This window comes from Thunnus maccoyii, chromosome 19 (genome assembly GCF_910596095.1).
Source record: "Thunnus maccoyii chromosome 19, fThuMac1.1, whole genome shotgun sequence".
NCBI lineage: Eukaryota > Metazoa > Chordata > Actinopteri > Scombriformes > Scombridae > Thunnus > Thunnus maccoyii.
The window spans coordinates 14,028,302-14,050,663 of NC_056551.1; the positions used below are offsets into that span (position 1 = coordinate 14,028,302).

The 22,362-nt window shown below is 39.9% G+C and overlaps 2 protein-coding genes across 2 annotated transcripts; both read right to left on the bottom strand.

Annotated features, from left to right (window-relative positions):
- Positions 1 to 368: 368 nt before the first annotated feature.
- LOC121885992 (TBC1 domain family member 10A-like) lies at positions 369 to 11,614 on the bottom strand. The gene is made up of 9 exons (XM_042395862.1): positions 10,185 to 11,614; positions 7,381 to 7,480; positions 6,893 to 7,000; positions 6,377 to 6,483; positions 6,170 to 6,284; positions 5,915 to 5,980; positions 4,936 to 5,125; positions 3,622 to 3,776; positions 369 to 3,166 (listed from the first exon to the last, which is right to left on the bottom strand). Exons 1-9 carry the CDS (start codon positions 10,346 to 10,348, stop codon positions 2,762 to 2,764), a joined length of 1,410 nt encoding a protein of 469 aa, XP_042251796.1. The 5' UTR covers positions 10,349 to 11,614; the 3' UTR covers positions 369 to 2,761.
- Positions 11,615 to 12,454: 840 nt separating this feature from the next.
- LOC121885999 (protein phosphatase PTC7 homolog) lies at positions 12,455 to 22,053 on the bottom strand. The gene is made up of 6 exons (XM_042395870.1): positions 21,511 to 22,053; positions 19,686 to 19,865; positions 18,093 to 18,291; positions 16,192 to 16,315; positions 15,943 to 16,072; positions 12,455 to 15,234 (listed from the first exon to the last, which is right to left on the bottom strand). The coding sequence occupies exons 1-6, from the start codon at positions 21,710 to 21,712 to the stop codon at positions 15,176 to 15,178; spliced, it is 894 nt and encodes a 297-aa protein (XP_042251804.1). The 5' UTR covers positions 21,713 to 22,053; the 3' UTR covers positions 12,455 to 15,175.
- Between the last annotated feature and the right edge of the window lie 309 nt (positions 22,054 to 22,362).

Here is a 22,362-nt window from a genome sequence, read left to right on the forward strand (position 1 = left end):
AAGAAGAAGGCCTGTATACACGCAGAAGACTCCATTCAGACGCCAAAGGCTAATGGCTTGGTTAGGCACTCTGGACGGTGCTGTGGGAATTCGCCCCATTTGAGATGCAAATTCCTCAAAGAGCTGAAAGAGCCGGAGTAACAGGTGTCCGAGGAAGTGTGCTGCTACTGCGTGGGTGAGAGAGGGCGGGTGTGAGGGTGCTGAGTGATAACACAGGGTGTATTATTGAAATCCTACTTGTTCAGTCCGGTCTGTGTAGCATTTCTTCTCTTGTCTCATCTTCTTTGTTTAATATTTAAAGCAGGCAAAACGACAGGAGAGAGGTTTGTTGTCAGTATAGAACAGGAAAATATGACAGATCTGCAAAATTTAAGAGTTTAAAATTTTATTGATTTAAATATAATTTGGTAGAAAACCAGCCTGTAGACATGGGGAGTTGATTTTCAATCATATGAACAAACAGATCAGAAATAAATCTTTATATACTGATGAAAACAGCAGGAGAAGTTTTCACATTTACAAGCTCCAAGCTTCATCAGTGTTCTCTCTAAATGTAACAGTTGCATGAGTACTGACGAGCGTCTCAACAACCTAATGGACTGTTTTGGTCCCTTGGTGGATATTGAAACATAATCCCTTAAAAAAAAAAAAAAGAAAAAAAAATCAACATCAAGTTTTTAAATGACAAACCACATCCTGTATTTCTTTTATCCATCAGAATGACAGGGTGAGTTAGTCTCATCTAATCCCATGAATGAAGCTCAGTGGCGCCATCTACTGTACACAACACTATAGGACGCTTTCTGTAGAAACTCGACTGATGCACTGCATGTTGGTTGGATGTGTTTTTTTAAAAAAAATATTAGCTTCAATGTGCCTTTTTAAAAATATTCAGAGGATATGGAAGGTAAACAGTGCTTCCCGATTGAGAGAAAATAAACATGTAGCATGCATTTTTAAAAAAATCTCCATTGTGTTTACAATCAGCAAATACCTACAACCAATTTCCATTATAATAACATTGACAGAAAATACTCTGATGAGCAGCAACACATCACTGTTAATGAAGGAATTTCTTGGACAGTTAAATGACGATTGCATACAAATTCATTAAGACATTTAACATTTTGAAACAATTTCTTCATTTACAACATTTCAGATAAAATTAGTATCCACACACGTTTGGTCATTGTCAAAGGTTTATGGTTCCCGTGACTTTTAATATCTTTTATGGTTTTTTAATGGTTTAGTCTGACATCTACAAAAAGTCTCTTTGTTATCATGTTGGGGCATGAATTTCAAATAACAGAGCAACCTAATGTTTCAATTAATTTTGAGCTAAATAATGCTATCAGAAAAAAAACTGCTGAAAATTATATTTATACATTACTTGGACCTCATATTTAACTTGTAGTTGTTGGATATTCAAAGCTGTTTTGTCAACAACTTGGTACTTAGCACATTTCAGTGAGTGTTTTCCCACTGGAGTAAAATCAGATATATTTCAGTCTAAGGATCCACAAACCTCTGAGCATGATTGTACAAAAACAGCTTTGTATTAGCGTTCTTCAAAATGGCATTCTACCATATTTCACTCACAACATAAATATAAACCCTATACTCTCCCAAACTGATAACTAACAAATACTCCAAGACAATATGATTGAATAAACTGCTTTAACGACATACATCGTAAAAAATATGCCTTAAAAATCTTTGGCTTAGTGGCACAAATATCCCTGAACACTTTTTCCTTCATTGAGGAGTCACACAGCTGCTGTCACTTTCTCTTATAAACTCTTATAAACCTTCTGCTGGTCACTGCTGAAGCTGAAGGAGAATCTCTGGACTCCCTCAAGTGTTCAACAATAGCAAAGAAACTCACGGATGCAGCATAACAGTCAAAGGACTGTGCTTAACAGACACACTGATAAACTGTGTATCTGCAAATAAGTGCGAACGACTGAGGCTAGCAAAGCAGGATAAATATAAATCTCTGTGTTGGCAACGTAGTGACTAATACAAGCAAAGAGGAAGACTATAAAGGCAGAAGTGCTCCACAAAAGACTTCATCAATTAAGACAAAATCAGACTTCATTTATATAACAAAGGATATATCAGAGCACTGCCTTTAAGAGGTAAGTAGCAGCAGTAGCTTTTAACAGTGTGTTAGTGAGTGTGTCTCCCTGCATGTTCAGTCATATAAAGCTGATAGCTTCACACTCTCAGGGGTTAAAACCTCATAGACGTGTGTGTGTAATGTGCCCACAGTCGCCATCTGCTGTGGCTTCTTGGGAATTACATATTTTTTAATTTCCAAGAATTTTGCAAAAAATACTTTAATTTCATGACTGTACTACTGTGTTTAAGTAAATAGTAACTTGTATAAAAGAAATCACATTGAAACTTTAAGTATTACAGCAACTTTGCTTGCTTTGCAATCTGAGCAACGTAGCTTTGTCTTCAAGACATTTAACTGATTGATCTTTTTTTTTAAATGGTCTACTAATTTCTTCTAAGTATGACAAACTATCATAACTGAAACTGATTTCTTCAACAAAACTTTAAAAACATTTTTATATTCTATAACTTTACCTGAAGTGTCATTTTACTAAAAGCTCTCAGTCACGACTGCGACAGACTCTTAAGGTTCGTCATGTCACTGACGACTGTAACTGACCGTTGTGATTAGTGTCACTGATAAGTTAGAAAAAGGCTTTATGGAATGATGTATGTGTGTAAACTGGTGACACTCACCCTGCTACAGGTAGGTGTCGTGCTCTGCACTGCTCAGGCTCTCTTTGGACCCTTGTACGGTCATGTGTTTGAGGAGAGGTGAAGGGGCACCGGGAGGAGGGTAAGGATTAACAATCTCATGTGGTGGTAGGATTGTTTTCTTCTGCTTTTCCTCTTTAGTCTTTTTACTGTCCTTGGCATCCTCCACTGTCTCCCCATCTGTCTTGACTGCCAGGGGAGACTCCACGATGATGGTGGGCCTCTGTCTCAGGTCCTGGCGGCTGGGTGGCTCGGCGGTCATGATGGCCTTGGCGCCGTGCATCCTGGGAGGGGATTTACAGTGCAGATCTCCATGAGACTCCTTCCAGCGCCGCAGCTGAGCGTTGTGTTCCTTCTCGATGTCTTTCTCAGACACGGGCAACTCTATGATCTGAAACACAGAGAGAGAACAAGCAAGAATGCCTCGGTTTATCACTGTCGACGTGAAGAATCAGAAAACATAAATATATATGGTCTGGGATGATGTTTTTGACAAAAACTTACCTGTTTTTATGGGCTGACTCAAGTTAAGCCAAGTTATGTATTTTTTATAATACTTTAATACACTTGAGTCTGATGAAGAGCAGTGGTGCTCGAAATGTCAAGTTGGTGCAATAAATTATAAGTGGACATTGGAGCCCTGCAGTGTGCAAGCTGTTCTTCTGTTTATTTGGACATTCGCTCACTTTCAGCGCTAGCATATATTTTTTTATGGCCGTTACAGTAGCCACAGGAGGGCAAAGTCAAAGAGAAAACTCACATCCAGAGGGACAGCTGAGCAGTAGGTGCAGGGTCAGAACAATAAAAAGGGTAACAGAGATTACAACAGCGACATTATAACCGTACCTCGTGCACCAGGAAGCTTTCTTGCATGTACTGTGGCTGTATAGCTCGGAGAAGCTCCATTGTTTCATAGAGACCCTGACAGGCCTTCAGTTTCTCTTGGGATCCCAGCATGCATTTCAGGAGAACCAGACCCACTCGGAAGAGGATCTTCACTCCTGAGAAGAGGGTCACAACAAGAAACATGCAGTCGTATATTATAGTCTTATAATGGAATAAAGGGACAATCTGACAGCTGTTGAGGACCAGTTAATATCTAAATCATGACAGTGAAAAGTGGATATTTACATGGATAACTAAGGTGTTGCCACCATGGATGCCAAAATCTTGCAGTGTGATGAACTATTTCAAGTCACATATTCCTTATTCCAACAAAAAAAACAACAACAGAAGTTTCATGCAGAGCTGCAACTAACAACTATTTTATTATCAATTAATCTGGAGATTATTTTCTCAATTAATCATTTTGTCTAAATAGTGTCTGTTATAATTTCTTAGAGCCCATCGTGACATCTTCAAACATCTTCTTTTGTCTGATCAAGTAAAAAAAACCCAAAAGATATTAAGTTTAGTATCATATATAACACAAAAAGCTTCAAATCATCACACTTGAAAACTGCTACCAGTAAATATTTGGCTTTTTATCTTGACAAAATGACCAAAAATGATTATTCGATTATAAAAATAGTTGCTGACTCATTTTCTGTCAATCAACTAATCGACAGCAGATCTAGCTTCACGTTTTCTACATTTGCCTTGTTACTTTAAAAGGTGTCTGTTCATGCTTTGGTGTTTTACAGGTAAAATTAAAGGTGAGGATGATAAGCACATTACGAGGCCTGGTGTAATATTAAATACTTCTTTTGTGTATTTAACTACCTATAAAAACACAAGAGTTAAATACATAACCGCAGGTATTCATCATTTTATTAACAGAGATATCTACTGAAAATAATACTGGCCTTACTGGGGCTCTATCCATGTCCAATAATAAATGTCTGTTGTTCTGTCTTATATGATCACTTCTCACTTCATTCTGATCACTAAAAGGATTTGATACAGGTAGAGGAAGTGTTTGCTTGGTGTGTGCCCAAATTCAATTTCAATCTAAGAAACCTGCTGTCTGGGAGCACAAGGCAACATTTTCACCTCTGTTTCTAGCCAAAACAAAATCAATAAATAAAATAAAATAAATAAAAATCAATTCATGACATAATCTCTTTAAGAGCGACTTCTCAGGTTATCAGAGAAAAACAGTTTTTTTCATCCGCCATATAACAATATGTCAGTGAATACTTTGCGAGTGCGGCGTCTCACCCTCACAAAGGAACATATCCCAGACCCGTAGCACTGAGGCCCACGGCAGCGTTCGAGAGAAGGCGCACATGAACCACTCGGTCATGTACAGGATGGGCTCCAGCTTGTGCTTCTTCAGGTGACGGTGGGCCACAGGAGAGACCCGCCGCAGCAGAGCGTACAGGATCTCCCCGTCCAGCTGGATCGCCTCCTGTGGACACAACGCGGAACAACAGTCAGTGGTGGGAGGGAGAGAGAGAGAGAACAGACTTGTTTCTCTTCGCTTAATCTGATTGTCTGATTATCTCACCCTCATTGTGTTATCGGGACAGTCACCACCTCGTGTTATTAGGTCGTTAGCATATCAGAGTCAAGCCAGAGACACACTAGCCTGAGAAATCCAACACCACCACCACCACCACTGCTCTGTGCTAGCTAACGTTGAGCTAGATGTTGTCAGTAAACACTTTCAAAACATAGATGTCTGCTTATCAAACCATAATGCCTCGTTCTCTATCTCTACATGTGTTAAAGAAGAAGAAGATGTGATGTGTGGAGGCTCTGGAGTTTTGATAGAGCTGGGATGTAATGTTAGGACTAATGTAATCAATCACTTCTTCTGTTGAGTAGTCAGTTGTATGCAAATACTTTTTCAATAGTAATATGAAATGATTAATTGATTATATTTGCCTGAAACTGGTAAGGACTAAACAGAATCTAAATATACATAAGTACAAAGATTCAGACCTATAATATGGCAGAAAATCTAAAAAAGTGTTCTCGCACATTGCTTGGACAATACTGTGGAGGTATTTTTGCTTACAGCAGACCTCGGATTTATTTCAGCACGATATACAGGGCTCAGGTAGATAATAATTGACATGCTGAACACTGTGAATATGTAATCCTGTTACAGTCATGTTATACTCTGATGTTCTCGAGCTCCTCTTATATCCTTAATTTGCAAAACGACTGACTGTGTGTCCGTCAGGACCCTTACCAGCCCCGTACTGTAGTATCCAGGAAGGTATTTCTCACAAATTTGGACAAGAACCCAGAATGCATCCTAGGACAAAGAAAGAAAGTGGTGGTAAGCTGATATGGTGCATTTCTATTATCACATTTAATTCTTTCACTCTCTTTCCCCTTTTATTCCCATCATTAGAGCATGAAGTATCTAGTATCAGCTTCATGTTATTGTATATTAGAAAAAAAAAATATGTGGAAAGGTTGCATCACTGCTGTGTGTGATCACCTCAGCTGGCATGTGCATCAGGAGTACAGCCGCGATGGGAGCCTGAGCCTGACAATATCCCTCCTCAGGACGATGCAGAGTGTAGGCCTTCAGCACGCGGAACAAGTCCTGCTGCCTACATGTATGACCATATGTAAAAGTATATTCACAAATGATATTCAGCTGAACAATAGGCTTCACAATAGGCCTTCAGAAGACAGCTCTTACCCATGACCTCCCCTCGCCGCAAACATTTCGTGGAAGGGGAACTGTCGATGGAGGTCCCTCTCAATAACATCTACCCATTTGGGATCCCCCGGCTGGCTGTCCAGTTCCTAAACACACACACACACACACACACACACACACACACACACACACACACACACACACACACACACACACACACACACAATTTAGTGAGTTTTTTAACATTATACATGACATTTTTGAGTCATTTCCTATGTGCCTTTTTATAATACAGGCAATTCTGAATCTTAAAGCCTCAGCGATGTTAGAAGCCTCATAGAAGCCAGACACACCACCAGCCTATCCATCCATCCATCGCCTGAATAATATACATATATCATGAATATATGTTTTTCAATTTGTATTTTTTTTTTGCAAAATACTCCTCATTACTTTGAATGACTTATGTTTTGTCCCAAGCATGAAAAAGGCACATTTCTGAAGTTAATAACATAGACAAGATGTTAGCAGAGACCCAAAATATATGCGACAGACCTTGAACTTGCCCTGGTTTTGCTCCCTTTTCACTTTGCCCCCAGTAAGGTAGAGCCAGGTGCGACCACGCAGGGATGGAGGGATTCCCTTCTGACAGCGCTCCTTCACCTGTTCATCAACATGTGCATATTTATTTAAGAGCCAGCGGGAAGCAAGAGAAGGCAAGACAGAGCGAAAGGAAAACGGATCTCGGAAGACATTTGTCTATACGATAGTGCACATTCCACTGTTGCACAACTGATCATCAAAGATTAAAAAAAAATGTGGTGTGATGATGGAGTTATTACAGGTTCTCCAGGTCAGTTTTTGAAAGGAATTTGTGCTGTTTAGTCTGTGTCAAAACTGCTGCTATAATGACCATGTTCATCCACAACAGCAGCAAAGATTGAATAAACTCCTAGAAGTGCAAATTTCAATGACTAGAAATCTAAATTTGGGTGCACAGAGAGAAGTGACATCAGATATACTTTCAGATTTTATGAGCAGACCTTCTTGTGTTTTTTGGCCATCCACTTGTCCCAGCTGTTGAGCATCTCCAGCCATTTTGCCTCCCGCTGCCGCAGCACGTCAATGGGGATTAATTCAGCACTATGGAGACAGAGTAAATAATAAAAGCAAACACTTTATTGTTTGTTTTAGACAGTAAGGACTTCTACGGCAAGTTTCCTTCTTAATGACAAGCTACTCTTCATCAGCTATTTTCTTCAGCTAAGTTCATACAAACAATGGCTGTACTGTCCTCTGTCACGTCCCTGTACTAATGATAGAGGAATCCTGTCATCGAGGGGGCGGGACAGTGGTTCATCTCTTCCTTCTCCACACAGGAAACAACCTTCAGACAAAACAGTGGAACACTTGCCATCGGCAGCGAAGTACATGAAAACAGGAAGCTGTGGGAGAACTTTCCCCTAGTTCAGTTCCCTACAACCTCCTACACAAAACATACTCCAACATCTCACTCTTCACCGCAGTCCCATTGAAAATCAGAGCTGTCAGTCTGACAAGCACACATTTCCTGCACTGATCTACCAAACAGAGGCCTGGTCGTCTTGGTGAACGACTTTTAACAAACAAATTTAAAGAGACAACTGACGTGCTTTTGCATATGATAGTTTTAGAAAAATCACAAGCTGTCAGTCACTTATCTCTACATAAAGACATCACAGTGACTTGGCTAAACCAATAACCCTCAACACAAAACGCTTGTCGAAACAGAAGACAACCATGAAATATTTTATGGCACATGACCAGCTCAGGAAGTATTTCAGATTGGGAACCACTGGCCTTGACTGTGGAGCAGCTGACAGCTTTAAGTCAGAGTCTTCGAGGAGAGTTGAGGGTTGAGAAGGTCAGATATGTGAGAATAGGTCAGCTCATTGAGTGCCTTAACAACAAACATTAAGATTTTAAAGTCAGTTCTATACTGGAAGCCAATGAACAGAGGCCAACACAAGAATAACAACGTGGTCTCTCTTTTTGTGTCAGAGGGAAGCTGAGCAAGGATGGTAGGAAGAATACCTACTTATACAAGCTGCAATCAGTCGACAGAAAATTAACCTGCAACTATTGTGATGATCAAATAATTGTTTTTTAAGCAAAAATACCAAATATTTGCTGGTTGCAGCCTCTGAAAGGTGAAGATTTTGGGGTTTTATTTGTCTTCTGTTATGATAAACTGAATATCTTTAGGCTTTGGACTGTTAGTTGGCTATAGGAAATTATAAAGGGCCCTGCAGCTCTACAACCTATAAGGTATTACAAAGGTCTAGGTCAGTGGTTCCCAACCTGGGAGCTTGTGAGTTAATTGACAAAAATAAGAACATTTTGTTTACTTTTTGCACTTTTCATCAGTTCTGTTCTTATTATGACATACTGCACAGTTCCCATCTTCTTGCTACTAAAAAACATACAAATGAAACAATCTGAGAGGGGAACATCACTCTCAAACTGCTCACAACTCATAAGACACATGCGACCTGTGACGAAGCCAAGGGGTCATGGTCAAGCTAAAAAAAATAGGGAACTTCTGGTCCAGGTGACAAGAAGAAAAAAATAAAATAAAATAAAGTCAACAATTTGAAGTGTGGAGCTATCTGTAATTTCCTTTCCTCCTTTAACATACAAGGACTACTGTCTGGGGTCCCTGGTGACACCAAGAATAAACTACTGTAAGAAACAACCATCATAGCAAAATGTTAAATTATTTCTCCATAAAACATTATTAGCTATGTAATTGATGTCATCTTAAAAAGAAAAGATTATTATTATTTTAGGAAAGTTACAGTTTGCATATTGTGTAAAATTAAAATATATACTTTTCTTAAATACAAATTGCAGCTTTTATCCCAAGTACAATCTTTAAAATGACTGACCTCCACTGACAGTGTGTGATACTTTAAATTAGGACTCATGGCAAACATGAACCCAATAAATAGTTCCATCTATTAAAACTGCATAATCATTCCTCCTGTCCATACTGACCATCAGAAGATCCCTTCATGATGCAAATGTAAGTGATGGAGGACAAAATCACAGTCCTCCCTCTGTGCAAAAATGTATTTAAAAGTTTATCTGAAGCTAATATGAAGCTTCAAATCAAATTAGTCTAATGAAGTAGATATCTTTCAATGTCACAGTCTTTTTTAGTGCCAAAGCCTCTATTTTTACTTCCACCACAACTCAACAGGGAAACACTGTCCGAGGAAACACCAAGAAGGAGTTTAATGCTAAAAAGACTGTAAATGTGGCAGATATCCACTTGATAAGACTAACTCAGACTGCTGAGGCCTCATAGAAGCTTCAGATAAACTTTTAAATGCATTTTATTTCAGTGGACACACTGTGGATTTTGCATGGACACACTGTGGATTGTGGACACGCTGTGGATTTTGTCCCTCATCACTTACATTGAAAGTGGATTATGAAGGGGATCTTTTAATAGCCAGTATGAACAGGAGGAATGATTACAGCGAGAAAACCTCTTTCAGTGTTCATAAGGACTGTTGTTTTTAAGAAAGACTAGAGAAATTGTGAACCTACCCTTTAACATATAGAATTCATTCAATTAACAGCAGGTATCACTGTCTTTGTTCATGAATGAAATGGCAGCTTCTCCCTACAATTATCTGATGACTACAGTCGTCACACAAGTGTTTCTTGAAGGTGTTTATGTGTGCTCACCTTTACCTGTCTTAAGCTAAGTGCAAGAAAAAGACTACCGGTCAGTGGAAACATAAACAAACAAACAAACCAAATATTTTAGCAGAACTGAACATTATTAAACTCCACTTACGATTCTCCCGAGATCTGCTGAGCTCCACCGGTGAATCCGTACCTGTCCACCGGTGTGTTCCCGGGGCTAACATCGCCGTTTACTCCCGGGTCTGTCCCATTATCTGTCAGCTTCTCCGCGCTGCCCCGCAAATCGAGTCCATTGCCCTCCTCAGTTTTTGCCATTTAATCACAATCTGTTGACATAACTTACCCTGACGACCAGTCTTGAAAGCTCAGCTAAGCTCTCCATGAAGACGCCCGTCGGTGTTTCGTTTTAACTGGTGACCGTGTTAACTGGTGACTGCGTCCCTTGTTGCTCGTAGCGACCATGAAAACACGAACAGAACTTGTAGGTATCCTTTTAAAAGCCTTCAATTCTCTTAAACTGAATATTCAACACAGTGTATATATTCGTTTGGTCCTTTTTTAAATCATACCTTATAAAAATGGTGTTGCCAACAAGAAACGGTCACATTTCTACGTATTTTTCTGAAATCAATCTATTTTAAATAGCTTAGGAATCTCGTTGCAGTATCACACTGACGGGTCACGAGTCAAACCGGGTGTTTCTCGCTGAGCACAATTTATATAAATTGATAGCGCAGTTAAAAGACACAGATGAATGTTGCTTAAAGTAAAATTGATAAGGCTTTTTAGGAGGACACCTATGTGTGCTGTTTGTGTTTTTAAAGGCTATCGTCACTACTAGGACCCAAAACGCTGAAAGTCACCAGTTTACACGGTCGCTCGTTAAACCGAAACACCGGTTAGCTACAGTTGCTAAGATTTGTTTCCTTTGTTTCGTGGTTAAGAACTGAAACATCCTCGCTTTGTTCACATAATTAACATTCGGCTCACACTAAAAGACTTCCACCAAAAAACGATTAAAAGAGTCAAACGTAGCTCGTTAAAAAAGTATAGTTTCAGCTTGGTAGCTCTGAAGCTAACATGCTAACTAGCATCACACAGCTGTCAGCTGACACAGAATCTCTGTTGTCAGCAGGAATGAAATTTAGCTGGTGGCTACAAGGAAGCAGATTAGTAAACAAGACACCCCTGGCATCCTGTGTGTCTCCACTGCCATCTACTGCTGAAAATCACACATGCAAGTGCATTATTTACCCTTCATCATACAGCTTGTGTACACATATAGTTACAGCTAATCATTTCCAGTGTAAAATGTATTTTTCTACAAGCACTGTGTAATTTGGCTTTACTTTACATGTTACGAGTCTAAAATTTAAGGTAGTAAAGATCACATGTAGCAGGAATTCCCCACTAGAAAATAACTGCATGTTTTACTTAGTACATTTAAAAAAAGAAGCTATGTTCAGGCTACTTTCACTCACAAGTAGATTTTTTTCAAACTTACAAACAATTATAAGTAAGATGTGACAAACAGGAGAGGTGAATACCTTTCAGATGTACTTACAAACCACAATACTTCTACTTTAGTGGGATATTATAGTAGTCTGTGGCCCCCAGTAGTGGAAGAGGTACTCAGATCTTTGACTTAAGTTTAGTAAAAGTGGTACACTGTAAAAAAAATTGCTATTGTTATTGAATTGTGGATTCTATTTTTTTTTTTTTACACTTAATAACACAATTTGATAATAAATGTTATAAAATACTATTTCTTTGGACCAATTCAATATTTGCACTAGAGAATCATAGCAAACAAAATATTATAAAATATGCTAGAATATATAAAATATATGATATAAAAAATGTCTTACAATTTATGGGGAAAGAGATGTCATCCATGTCCAACATCAAGTATTCAGTGATCAGACTGGTGTTACAGTATCTCTTATCTCTGAAAAAGAAACAATCTGTTCAAGCTTCGCAAAAATGGATGTCTTTTGTGGAAAGCACTAGTGCTGCAACTGACAATTATTTTCATAATTGATAAATCTGTTGATTATTTTCTAATTTTATTGGTTATTTGGTCTATAAAATGTCAGAAAACTTTGAAAAATGTCCTTTCACAGTTTTCCAAAGTCCAAAATGCAACCTTAAATGTCTTGTTTTGTCCCGTCCAACAGTCCATATAGTCCATAAGATATTTAGTGTACAATCATAAAAGACAAAATAAACCAGAAAATATTTGCATTTTAGAAGCTGAAACAAGAGAATTTGGGCATTTTTTTCTTAAAAAAAAAAAAAAAAAAGACTCAAAATGCTTAATCGGTTATCAAAATAGTTAATCGCTGCAGCTCTAGACAGCACATCTGTTTCTGAAGATGAAACTCTTCACACATAAAAATGGCATCATGAAACCACTCAAACTGATTTTGTATAAATACTAGATTCTTTATTTAAATATTGTACATATTTTAAAACATATTTACATAAATTAGACCTGCATTGTTACACTGTAGACATAGGTGTATCTTTCACACGCACAAACATCGCTTGCTGGAAATAGGACAATCATACCATACAGACTGCAGAAGCACCTTTGAGAAATGCTTTACAGGAGAGAAAGATGGGGGCAGACTTGGTTTACATCAAACACTGGGCAACATGGACGAGACAAGCTTGCAATGACAGGAAAGGCCTCTTGATTACAGGTCTATCTATTTGTTAAGGCTGAAACTGTGCTCCACCCCCACACTGTAAGTTCACAGCACCATTACCTATCTCACCACCCCCCTCCTCCTGCATATGAGTTACATCTTTCTGTCAAATATAGGGCTATCTTTGAAGTAAATACAAGCTCAGAGCCTTTATACACAAACCATTCATAAACAGAAACAGACTACAACTGTGTGAAGTTAACTTTGTAAGATCGCCAATAGATAAGACAGAAATCATGCAAAAAAAGACAGTACAGACAGGACAGGTAATACCCAAATAATGGTCTCATCCATGTCGTAAAATTTGAATTAATGCAAAACGTGGTCGTTGCAGGAGACAAACTTTTTCAAGCGTTGTACTCCTGCCATCACATATGAATTGTTTGTAGCATCCTGCTTTCTAATAAAAGAAACATGCAGGACTAGTGGATTCAATTATGGCAACAGTCGTACAATTTCTACCATGATTGTTAGATGAACAACAAAGTGACAATATTGGTCTCCACCAACACAATGTTATGTTTACATCAGGGCTTACAAAGCAGTGCCCTAATCATGTATTTATATATGGCTTTCCTTCTTTGGTTTCATAAACCTGTCTTATACTTTTGTTACAGATAACCAGTCACATACATCACAACTTTTGTTCTGATCAAACAACTATAGGCAAAACCCCCCCCAACATTTTAATGTTCTTCTGAACATTTCCACACACACTTCCTGCTATCACACAAAGATTCAGAGCACGAGGAATTTACAGTATTGCTGCATGATGTTTGTGACAAAAAAAAGTATAATGACATACACAAAGAAAATGTGTCTTTGGTGCACCTGCTTTTAAACTGTAAAGACACTTTCTGAACCACTGGAGCGAGATGTTAGACACTATCTTGAGCAGAACAGTATTATCAATGTCTTTGATTAATGTCGTTTGATTAAATCCAGCACACACATTTACATGCACCCTTTTACAATCATGGTGACCATGTTCATATAAATCATGTCAAGTCATACACACACACACACACACACACACACATTACAAAAGAGAAGCAGCAAACAAATGTAAAGGGGAAATAAGGAACTGAGAGACAGATAAAAATAAATCTGACACACACACGCACACACACCTGATTCTTGTTAAGATAGCTGGATCTTTTTGTCATCCATCACACACATTTCATGTCAGCAGACACTTCAAACTTCACCTTTAAAACCAAGTAACGTTAAAAAAATACATCTCTTCCTTTAAATTCACACCTGACCTATCATTGCAAATTGTAAGCATTACCAGATGCTAGCTTTAGCTTTGTGAGATAACAAATATTAACATTAAATACAACACATGTTCAAATTACGACTTCTCACATGTATACAACTCACACACGCACACATTTTTTTTTTTAATGTCTTTCCTACCACACAACTGCTGCGGCCGTCTATCTTCAGCAAATGTCTTGTTCGTTTCAGCGAGTGGAAGTGTGGGATTGATAAAGCTCACTTCAAGATTGACATCTATACAAGAAAATATATTTATGAATGCATGTGTACATCTTCTGCGATAGTTAACGTTATATTTCTTTGCTTTAAACAACCAAAGCAAAGACAACAGAAAAAGGCCAGGACGTAGACCTAGAAAACAAATATATTTACAACTTATCTGGATGTGTGCACAGACAGATCCCTCAGCCAAGAGACAAAACCTGATTAACCTTCACATGTTGGCTCTAATAAGTGTTTCTCTATTACCAGTTAGTTCTTCCATCGTTCACATTCCCGAATCCAACTCTTACATCTCTTTCTCCAATAACACACGTCTATTCCTCACATCAGTTTCCTCAGCCCGTTTATATGCTTTCTTCAAAACACTTTTACAACATGATACAGATTAACAAGTGGAACAACAGAGACAGATAGCCGGGTTCAATAGTCAACTATCACTACGCTCAAGAGAATCCCAAACCATGGCTTACTCCTCTTACAATACTACCTTTTTATACACGAGAGAAACCAGATTTTAAAGGCCCTCAGCCTCATTCATGTTCAGTCAAACCAAACCGTCTCTTAGTCACACCTCCTAAGAAGCGTTGATGCCACGCAATGAGACATGGGAGACTGAAAGGCATTCCCCCAGCCCGCTGTACTCATCTCCTCCTGCGTCATGATCAACATGAAAGAATGTCCTAGCTGCCTGCTTCCCCTCAACCGTTCAAGCACCAAAACAAAAACAAGAGGAAGAAAACAAAATGTACACGGGTGAACGCCAGGCCCCGGCAGTGAGGAGTGTGTGTCGTGTTGGTGGGCTTCCCCTGTCAGCCCACAGGACGCAGTGCATTTCGGGAGGACTGCAGGTGGAAGACTCAGGCAGACGGAAAGGAAGGATCAGCCCCAGAGAAGCGCACACACACACACTCTCTCACACATGCTTTTTTTAGTCTGTATATTCAGCCACAATGGACAGCAGCACCGTGATATCGTCTGGCTTCCCTCCTGCAGAACAAGACAGAGAGAGTGTGAAGAACCATGTTAAACCTGATCACCAGTTCATGTAAAGTAGGCCTGGGTGAGACATTTTGGAGTCATAGGCAGTTCCTGTTTTATTTTGCTTTGGTCTGGACAAAGAGATAAACTAGGTGTAGGTAAATGCAGTCTAAGGTGATGAATATTTGCAATCAGTCCCTGTGTTATAGGTGGGCCCTGGGGATCAAAATCTGAGACTTCAAGAGGTGAATGTTTCTTGCTGAGCACAGTTTAGGTTACGTAAGCGGTTGGCATAGATAATAAACATTGATTGATTGACTTAAGTAAAATTGATAAGGCTTTTAGGAGCCAGCTGCTGTCACTACGAGCGACCACGACACACTCAGCTGAAAGTTGCCGGTAAACATGGTCACCGAAACAGGTTTGACCATGTTATGTTGTGACTTTCAGCTGAATGTGTCGTGGTTGTTGTGGTGGCGGACAACAACCACAAACAGAACATGTAGGTGTCCTTTTAAAAGTCTTAAATGTGGGTGTGGGTCCGCCCATAAAAACCAAATGCTTGGCCAGTTACTTTCCTGCCTGGACTGTTTGCAATATGTGTCCTCTTAATTGTGTATTTTAAATTCCAATAAAGACATTTAATAACATTTGAATTGCATGTACTATAAAAAAGCATTGTGTGTTGAAAGGTACAAATCTGAAGAACCTACTCACCTCTTACATTCAGGCCATTGTCACAGGCAAACTGTGCAAAAGGGGACATATAGTTGGGATCATAGGCAAGGTCGTGAGCTTGCTTTGCAATGCTCTGTGCAGTCTGCAGGATGCTGTCATAGTTGGTAGTCTGAAATGAGCAAAAATAAAGCATTAAAATGTGAAAAACATAACATTTATCTAAATATATGTATGACGTATGGACACACATGTGAGGATGTATGAATAAGTTGACATAAGAAGTGACACCTTGAGTTTTTTGAGCTCCTGAAGAATCATGTAGTCCGGCATGTTGTCAAAGAGGCCGTCGGTTGCAGTCAGGATGATGTCACCAAGCTGCACGTCAAAGGAGGAGCTGTCAGCTGCTTCAGGACTAGAGGAAAAAAGGGGGACATGGCAAGATCAGTCACATGTGAAACAGGAGCATGCTGCTTCTGGGTCGCTGTCAATAGTTTCCAGTATGGAGTAAAGCAGGTCAGATGTCACTCTGCCAAATCTCGAGGGTGGACGCAGTGTGGGCAGCTAATCTGAAAGCTGACTCGAAAGTAACCTGTCCTTTCCAGACACAGAGAGGCTTGCTGGCGTCATGCCTAAGACCTGAATTTATTTCCTGGGAGCCTTTAACCTTATGTTCCTGCTTCGTCTCGAGGGTTTTTATTTTTAAGTGATACACCACTGTGTCATAAAGGCACCTTGAAGAGGAATGTTTAGCAGGTCAACAGGGTTTACGTGGGAAAAAAAAAAGAATTAAAGATTAGACCTCATTAATGGATTAGAAAAGGTTTAGCCTTTGTTAATCAGGCTGCCATTGTCACAGTCAAATTGTGGCATTTATCTGAATGGCCTGGAAAGCCTGTGTGCATGTTTGTGCCTTGTGTGTCTTGTGCTTGAAATATTAATCGGGAGACATTTTGTTCTGTGAGACACCTGAAATGCTACCTATCCTTCTGACAGACACCTTGCAAAGTGTGAGAAAGCCTGCCTAGCTGCGTTAACAAGCGCCGACGTCATGTGACAGAGAAGCAAATTCTTGACACTTTTGCGTTTGCCTACTGTTGGCCGAGAATGACTAGAATGTAAGTTCTTTAGGCTTGTTTAGAATTTAAGGTATTTTATCATTTTTGCTTTAATCGGCTCTTAAATACTCTTATGTTATTCTTGTATATATTGTTATTTCTCTTTTGTAGACCACACACACACACACTCAACCTTTTAAGTGTCCTACCATGGCATATGTACTGTATGTTGACTGCACTGTCTACAATAAATCCCCTGAGCTGAGGAGCCTCTCTCCTGTCCTGATTCTTTGACGGAAACCCTCTCCACATCTGCTCACCCAAACCAATTCAATTCCCAGCCTTTACTATACAAAGTCAGAGTTTAAATGATCAGCAAGGGCAAAATCATCCCCAACTCATGTAATTCCATGCATACCATGTTACTTTTAATTGGTGATGCAACTTCTTCAACTCACATCCAAAATTCATGATACTATGCAGTGCATATTTAGTCTCTGCAGCTGTCTGCGTGCAGTAAAAACATAAAATTTGAGGAAAAAAACTGTAGTTTCTCTGTACAAAAATGATAAGATTAAGATACATGATGAGACGGACATCATGCAACTCTCAAAGATTCTTTGAGAGGTGAACAGGAATTTACCATACAAATAAAAAAAAAACAAAATTTTCAATTATTGAAGTGATCCTGTAAATCCACCAGCTTCTTTTTCTGATGTTCATATGTTCACATGCTGATGAGTGAAATATTTTATTAGGTTCTGATGATAATAAAAAAAAAAAAAAGATGACACGACCACCTTTAAAAATCACTGAAATATAAACAAAACAATGAAATGGAAATGAGATGATTTTCTATGCAAGTGATATAAGAATTGATCAAGTAGTTAAGGTGGCTGCAGAGGCATAGCCTAGTGTGGCCAGCAAACCTGTTTACACCTGCACATATTGTGAGGTGTGAAACCAAAGCAGGTCTTGTTTTATCTGCAAACACTGTCCGAAAGTTCCAACTGTAACTACATTTGCTGTTCACATGAGAGGATGAGGCAGGTTTTATATCCAGTGAGTTGATTTAATAGCTTAGCATTTGTCACTTTTATGGAATTAGAAATACAGGAAGGTGGGAGCACTAACCTGTCACTGAGCACCACCCCTTCAGCTCCTGGTGGAGCAATGGACAGCTGGAAGGGTGTGTTGAAATAATGCTGTTGCTCGTCTGAGCGATGAACCACCTCTCCTCCCCGAACCACCAGGAAGCCCGAGTCACCAAGGTTACACGTGTGTAACTGGTGACTCCGTCGATCCAGAACCACAATACAGGCTGTGCTGCTCCCTATAAACAGAGCAAGAAAACAATGAAGTTATATGTAAATATGTAGAGGGTAGAGTTTGATGAGAGGACAAAGTGGAAATGCAAACATATTGGGCTGCAACTAACAATTACTTTCATTATTGATTAATCTTTACTATTAATGTTGATTTCTCAAATATGGTAATCAACTAGTGGTTTGGTCTATAAAATGTCAGAAAATGGTGAAAAATGTCAATCACTGTGTCCCACAACTGAAGGTGACATACTCAAATGTCTTCTTTTGTCCCAACCAACAGTCCACAACCCAAAGATACTTAGTTTACCATCAGTGAAAACTAAAGAAACCAGAAAATATTCATATATATTATATCATAGTCATTTGAGAGACTGAAACCAGAGAATATTGGCATTTTTTTCTTATAAAATTACCAAAAACAATTAATCGACTATCAAAAGTAGATAGGAGTACAGTACTCCCGTACAGATAGGAGAAAAGGAGCACAGGCCGAGTTTGTGTTTAATTTCACTCAGTGGAGAGGAAGAATGCTGCCCGACCAGTACCACTACGTTTTTGTGCATCTTCCTTGTGGAATTTGATGCTTCCATTGTGAGTTAAACTGACATTATTATGTAATCCGCAATTGTCCTCGCACCAAGAGAGGGAAAAAAGCAAACACAAGGGTCATGTCCTAGATCCCCAGTGGTTGCAGCTTTGGGAGCCAGTCCAAGTAACCTTGAGCGGGGAAGGTCAAGCACATACCTTGTCACAGCTTTCTAAAATAAAAATAGACCATTTGACAAACGTGACATGGGGGGAGGAGGTAAACATTAAGTGTCTGCTCTGGCTGTGGGTGAGGGTTACCGAGTCTCAGAAGAAATGTGACCTTGGTCACATGTTTGACATGTCTTTGCTTTTAAAATCTCTTCAGCCATCCTGCAGTGTCAGTTACGGATGAATTCTTGACCTTTTGGAGCTCTGGTATGAAGCAAAACGTTCACCATGTGTAAAAGCAAAATTCGAGGTCACTGAGTCTCAACAGCCTGAACAAGATGGTTTGGTTACCTCACTTGTATTACATCACTCAGCCGGATCCAGGTCTAAGCCTTACTTAATCATAACCAACCTCTCTCGCTTTAATGAATCAATGTTTACAGTTTTACCGTGCAAGAAAAATTAAATGCAGAATTGTCACACATATTCTTTCATCCATTTGTGCACTTTTCTGCAAGTAGTTCACATTCTTCTGCATCTCCCTAAGCAAGGCCACAGCTCACAGTCTGACTCATCCTGCGGCTATGTTATTTATTCTAAGATTATGGCGGTTCACATAGGATGCATGACTCACTCCACCAGTGACTCTGTGTGTACCATTAAGTATCACCTGTGTGGGGGTTTTAAGTCAGCGTGTACTCACCTAGCAGGGGAACTTTGTTCTGTAAGAGCTCATAGTAGCCAGTGGTCAGGATTCCCACTGGATTACTGGGAGTGAAGCGTCCCTCCTTCACCAGTCGCTCACACGTTCTCATCAAGGTGGCGGAGAACTGAGACGGGTCAACGCCATAGTCACGCCAGCCGCCTACGCCATCTGCTACACCTGATAAACAAAAATGGGAGTACAAGTCCTAGTTTAGTTGTTGTTTTGGTATTGTCCATCCCCCAACCAAAAGAGATTACGCTGAACTGACATAAAAACAACCATTAAGTACTGAACATTTTTTCAGATGCATTGTTGAATTATTAATCAGCCTTGTTTCTGCCATCCCTTGAAACACTTTCTCTGCAATGGTCTGTTTCATTGTGTTTGGTTTCCTTTTGTTTTTGTTTTTGCTTTTTAAAAATATTAAATCAAATAATAGACTAAGTTAGAGCAAAATAAATGTAACTAGGTAGCTGATATGTCAGAATTCACCAGAATGATATTAGATTACTGGATATCTGCATAACATAAAGCTCAAAAGCAATAGAGAAAGTGGCAAGAGCATACAGTCCTCAGATTAATCATCATCCAACATCCAAAACCAAAACAAATGCTTTTGGACTTTAAAAAAAAGTGGGGATGTCTAGAACTTCAGAGCTCTAGAATAAGGAGAAAATGTGTATAATGGTAATAACATTTATCTTCAAAGCACACAGTTATTTTATGGTAAATGACTGCATTTGTGGCTATGTACTCTGTCAGTGAGCTCACACGAATGTTTCTCCTCTAATTCACTGATCACTCATTTGACTGTCATTTCCTTTGAAAAACAGAAATAACAGAGCTGTGCATGGTAAGTGAAAACATTCATGTCAAACAGTGTTTCCATGCCCTGTTGCCCTGTGAGGAAAACAGGATTACACGCTCAGACTCATGTATTAGTTTCAGTTTTCCCTCTACCACAAACAAGACACTGAGAACACAAAACACACCCTGGAAATCACCAGAAATTTCGCCTCAGCATCCATTACTGTTAGTAAAAGTAAGAAGTTATGTTTCCATTAAACTGTTATGGCATCCACTATGAGGAGTTTACTACAGACTTCCTCTTGCCATGTGTAACACGTGAAGCCGTGGGGGAAGGGGGATAATTACTTAGAACTGGCTTTTTTTTTTTTTTTTTTACTGCAGATCATTTCCCTTAACATTCAAGACTGCACAAGGCTTGAAAAGCCATTTAAAAAACACAATGTGAATGTGTCGACCACGCCACGTGGTTTGTAAAACCTTTAGCTGTGTTTACCCTCCTGTCAGCTGGGCGGCGAGGACAAAGCTCTGCGCTCAGCTAAGCTATTAGCAATATGGCTGCCTCCTTGCTCAACCATATTGACCTTTGCAAGACATTGCCGTGTTCACTCTGAGAAGTTGTAATATGAGCGTTTTCAACACCTTCCACCTTTAATTGAGCTCATCTATATCTCCTATTTTGATGCGTTTCATATCTTGCGGCGCCGCTGCGTATTCGCCAGCTGCAGCTCATGTAGGTGAAAGGTCATTTAGTGTTTCACCTCAAAACCACCCTCTGACATCACATAATGCACTTTATGCATAGCATGACGTGACTGCAGCTTCGGTGTATCCTCTGCAAGCATCTACGGGGCTTCAAGTTAGTTTAAGATAGCGGATTCATGGTTGCAAAAGGGGTGAAAGTTGGGGAAGAAGGGGTGGGGGCTGCTGTGTTTTCATCCACACGTGTAAGGGCAGATCACTGAAGGTCACCCGGAGCACAGTTATACTGTTTTATATGCTAGAGAGAGCTTACCCAGTACATCCGCGCTCCTGTGCCGCGCTATGAAGCAAGCATCGTCCCCGTAGCACATCCCTTTCTTCAGGATCCCCTTGCGAAAATCTTTCCCGAAGCCATAACTGGCGGAGACCAGGCTGTAGTCACGACCGTCCGTCTGAGAGAGTCCGCCCAGGACAGCCCTGGCTACCAGTCTGCCATAAGACAGTACGGATAACATCCCCCAGCAAGGACCAGCCCCGTCTTGATTTAAGCCCCCGTCTCTCTCTCCCTCTTTACCCGACCCGGGTGCCTGCCTACTCGGCTACTTCTTCTTCAAGCCCCCGGCTGACTAGTTTCTACCCGTCCATTCAACCCCGCTTCCGTGAAATAGTAACGTAACTCCAGACGTTGCTCTAAACTCGAATAAAACGCCAACGTCTTGACAATATAACGTCCGTCTATGTTCCAGCTGTGGGTTTCATGAACGCGGTTCCTCCGCTGGGCTCACGGCTTCCCGACATGTTTCCTCTCTGTATCGGACAGAAAGCTGGAAGTACATACGGGGCGTTTAACGGTTTACAATCCTGACGTCACGGGTAGCCAGCATCATCCAATGAGAGAGAGTCACTGCAGTTACGTCGCTGGGTACATTAAGACGTTGCGTAGGCGTCAGATGTGCACTTGTTTTAATAACCGGAGCATGCGACAGACAGCCGTTGGTCGTAAACGTGTGCTTAGAAATAATATGGTACATTTTTATTGTATTAATGTCATAGTCACTGGTGGGATCAGGATGACATGTCCTATAGAGTATCTCTATATGTGACAATCTGGAATGAAGAGTACTCATGGTGTCCTTTCAGTGGAAGAAAATGTGATGTAAAGAAC

Bases quoted from the DNA above. Each gene is read 5' to 3' on its own strand.
- LOC121885992 (XM_042395862.1), bottom strand. From the start codon at position 10,348: ATGGCAAAAACTGAGGAGGGCAATGGACTCGATTTGCGGGGCAGCGCG. The intron at 7,481-10,184 runs GTAAGTGGAGTT...CTGTCTCCATAG, and splicing joins CAGCAGATCTCGGGAGAATC to TGCTGAATTAATCCCCATTG. The intron at 6,484-6,892 runs GTCTGTCGCATA...GTGTGTGTTTAG, and splicing joins AAAACCAGGGCAAGTTCAAG to GAACTGGACAGCCAGCCGGG.
- LOC121885999 (XM_042395870.1), bottom strand. From the start codon at position 21,712: ATGTTATCCGTACTGTCTTATGGCAGACTGGTAGCCAGGGCTGTCCTG. The intron at 19,866-21,510 runs GTAAGCTCTCTC...TTTGTTTATCAG, and splicing joins CAGGAGCGCGGATGTACTGG to GTGTAGCAGATGGCGTAGGC. The intron at 16,316-18,092 runs GTTAGTGCTCCC...TTTTTCCTCTAG, and splicing joins GGGGTGGTGCTCAGTGACAG to TCCTGAAGCAGCTGACAGCT.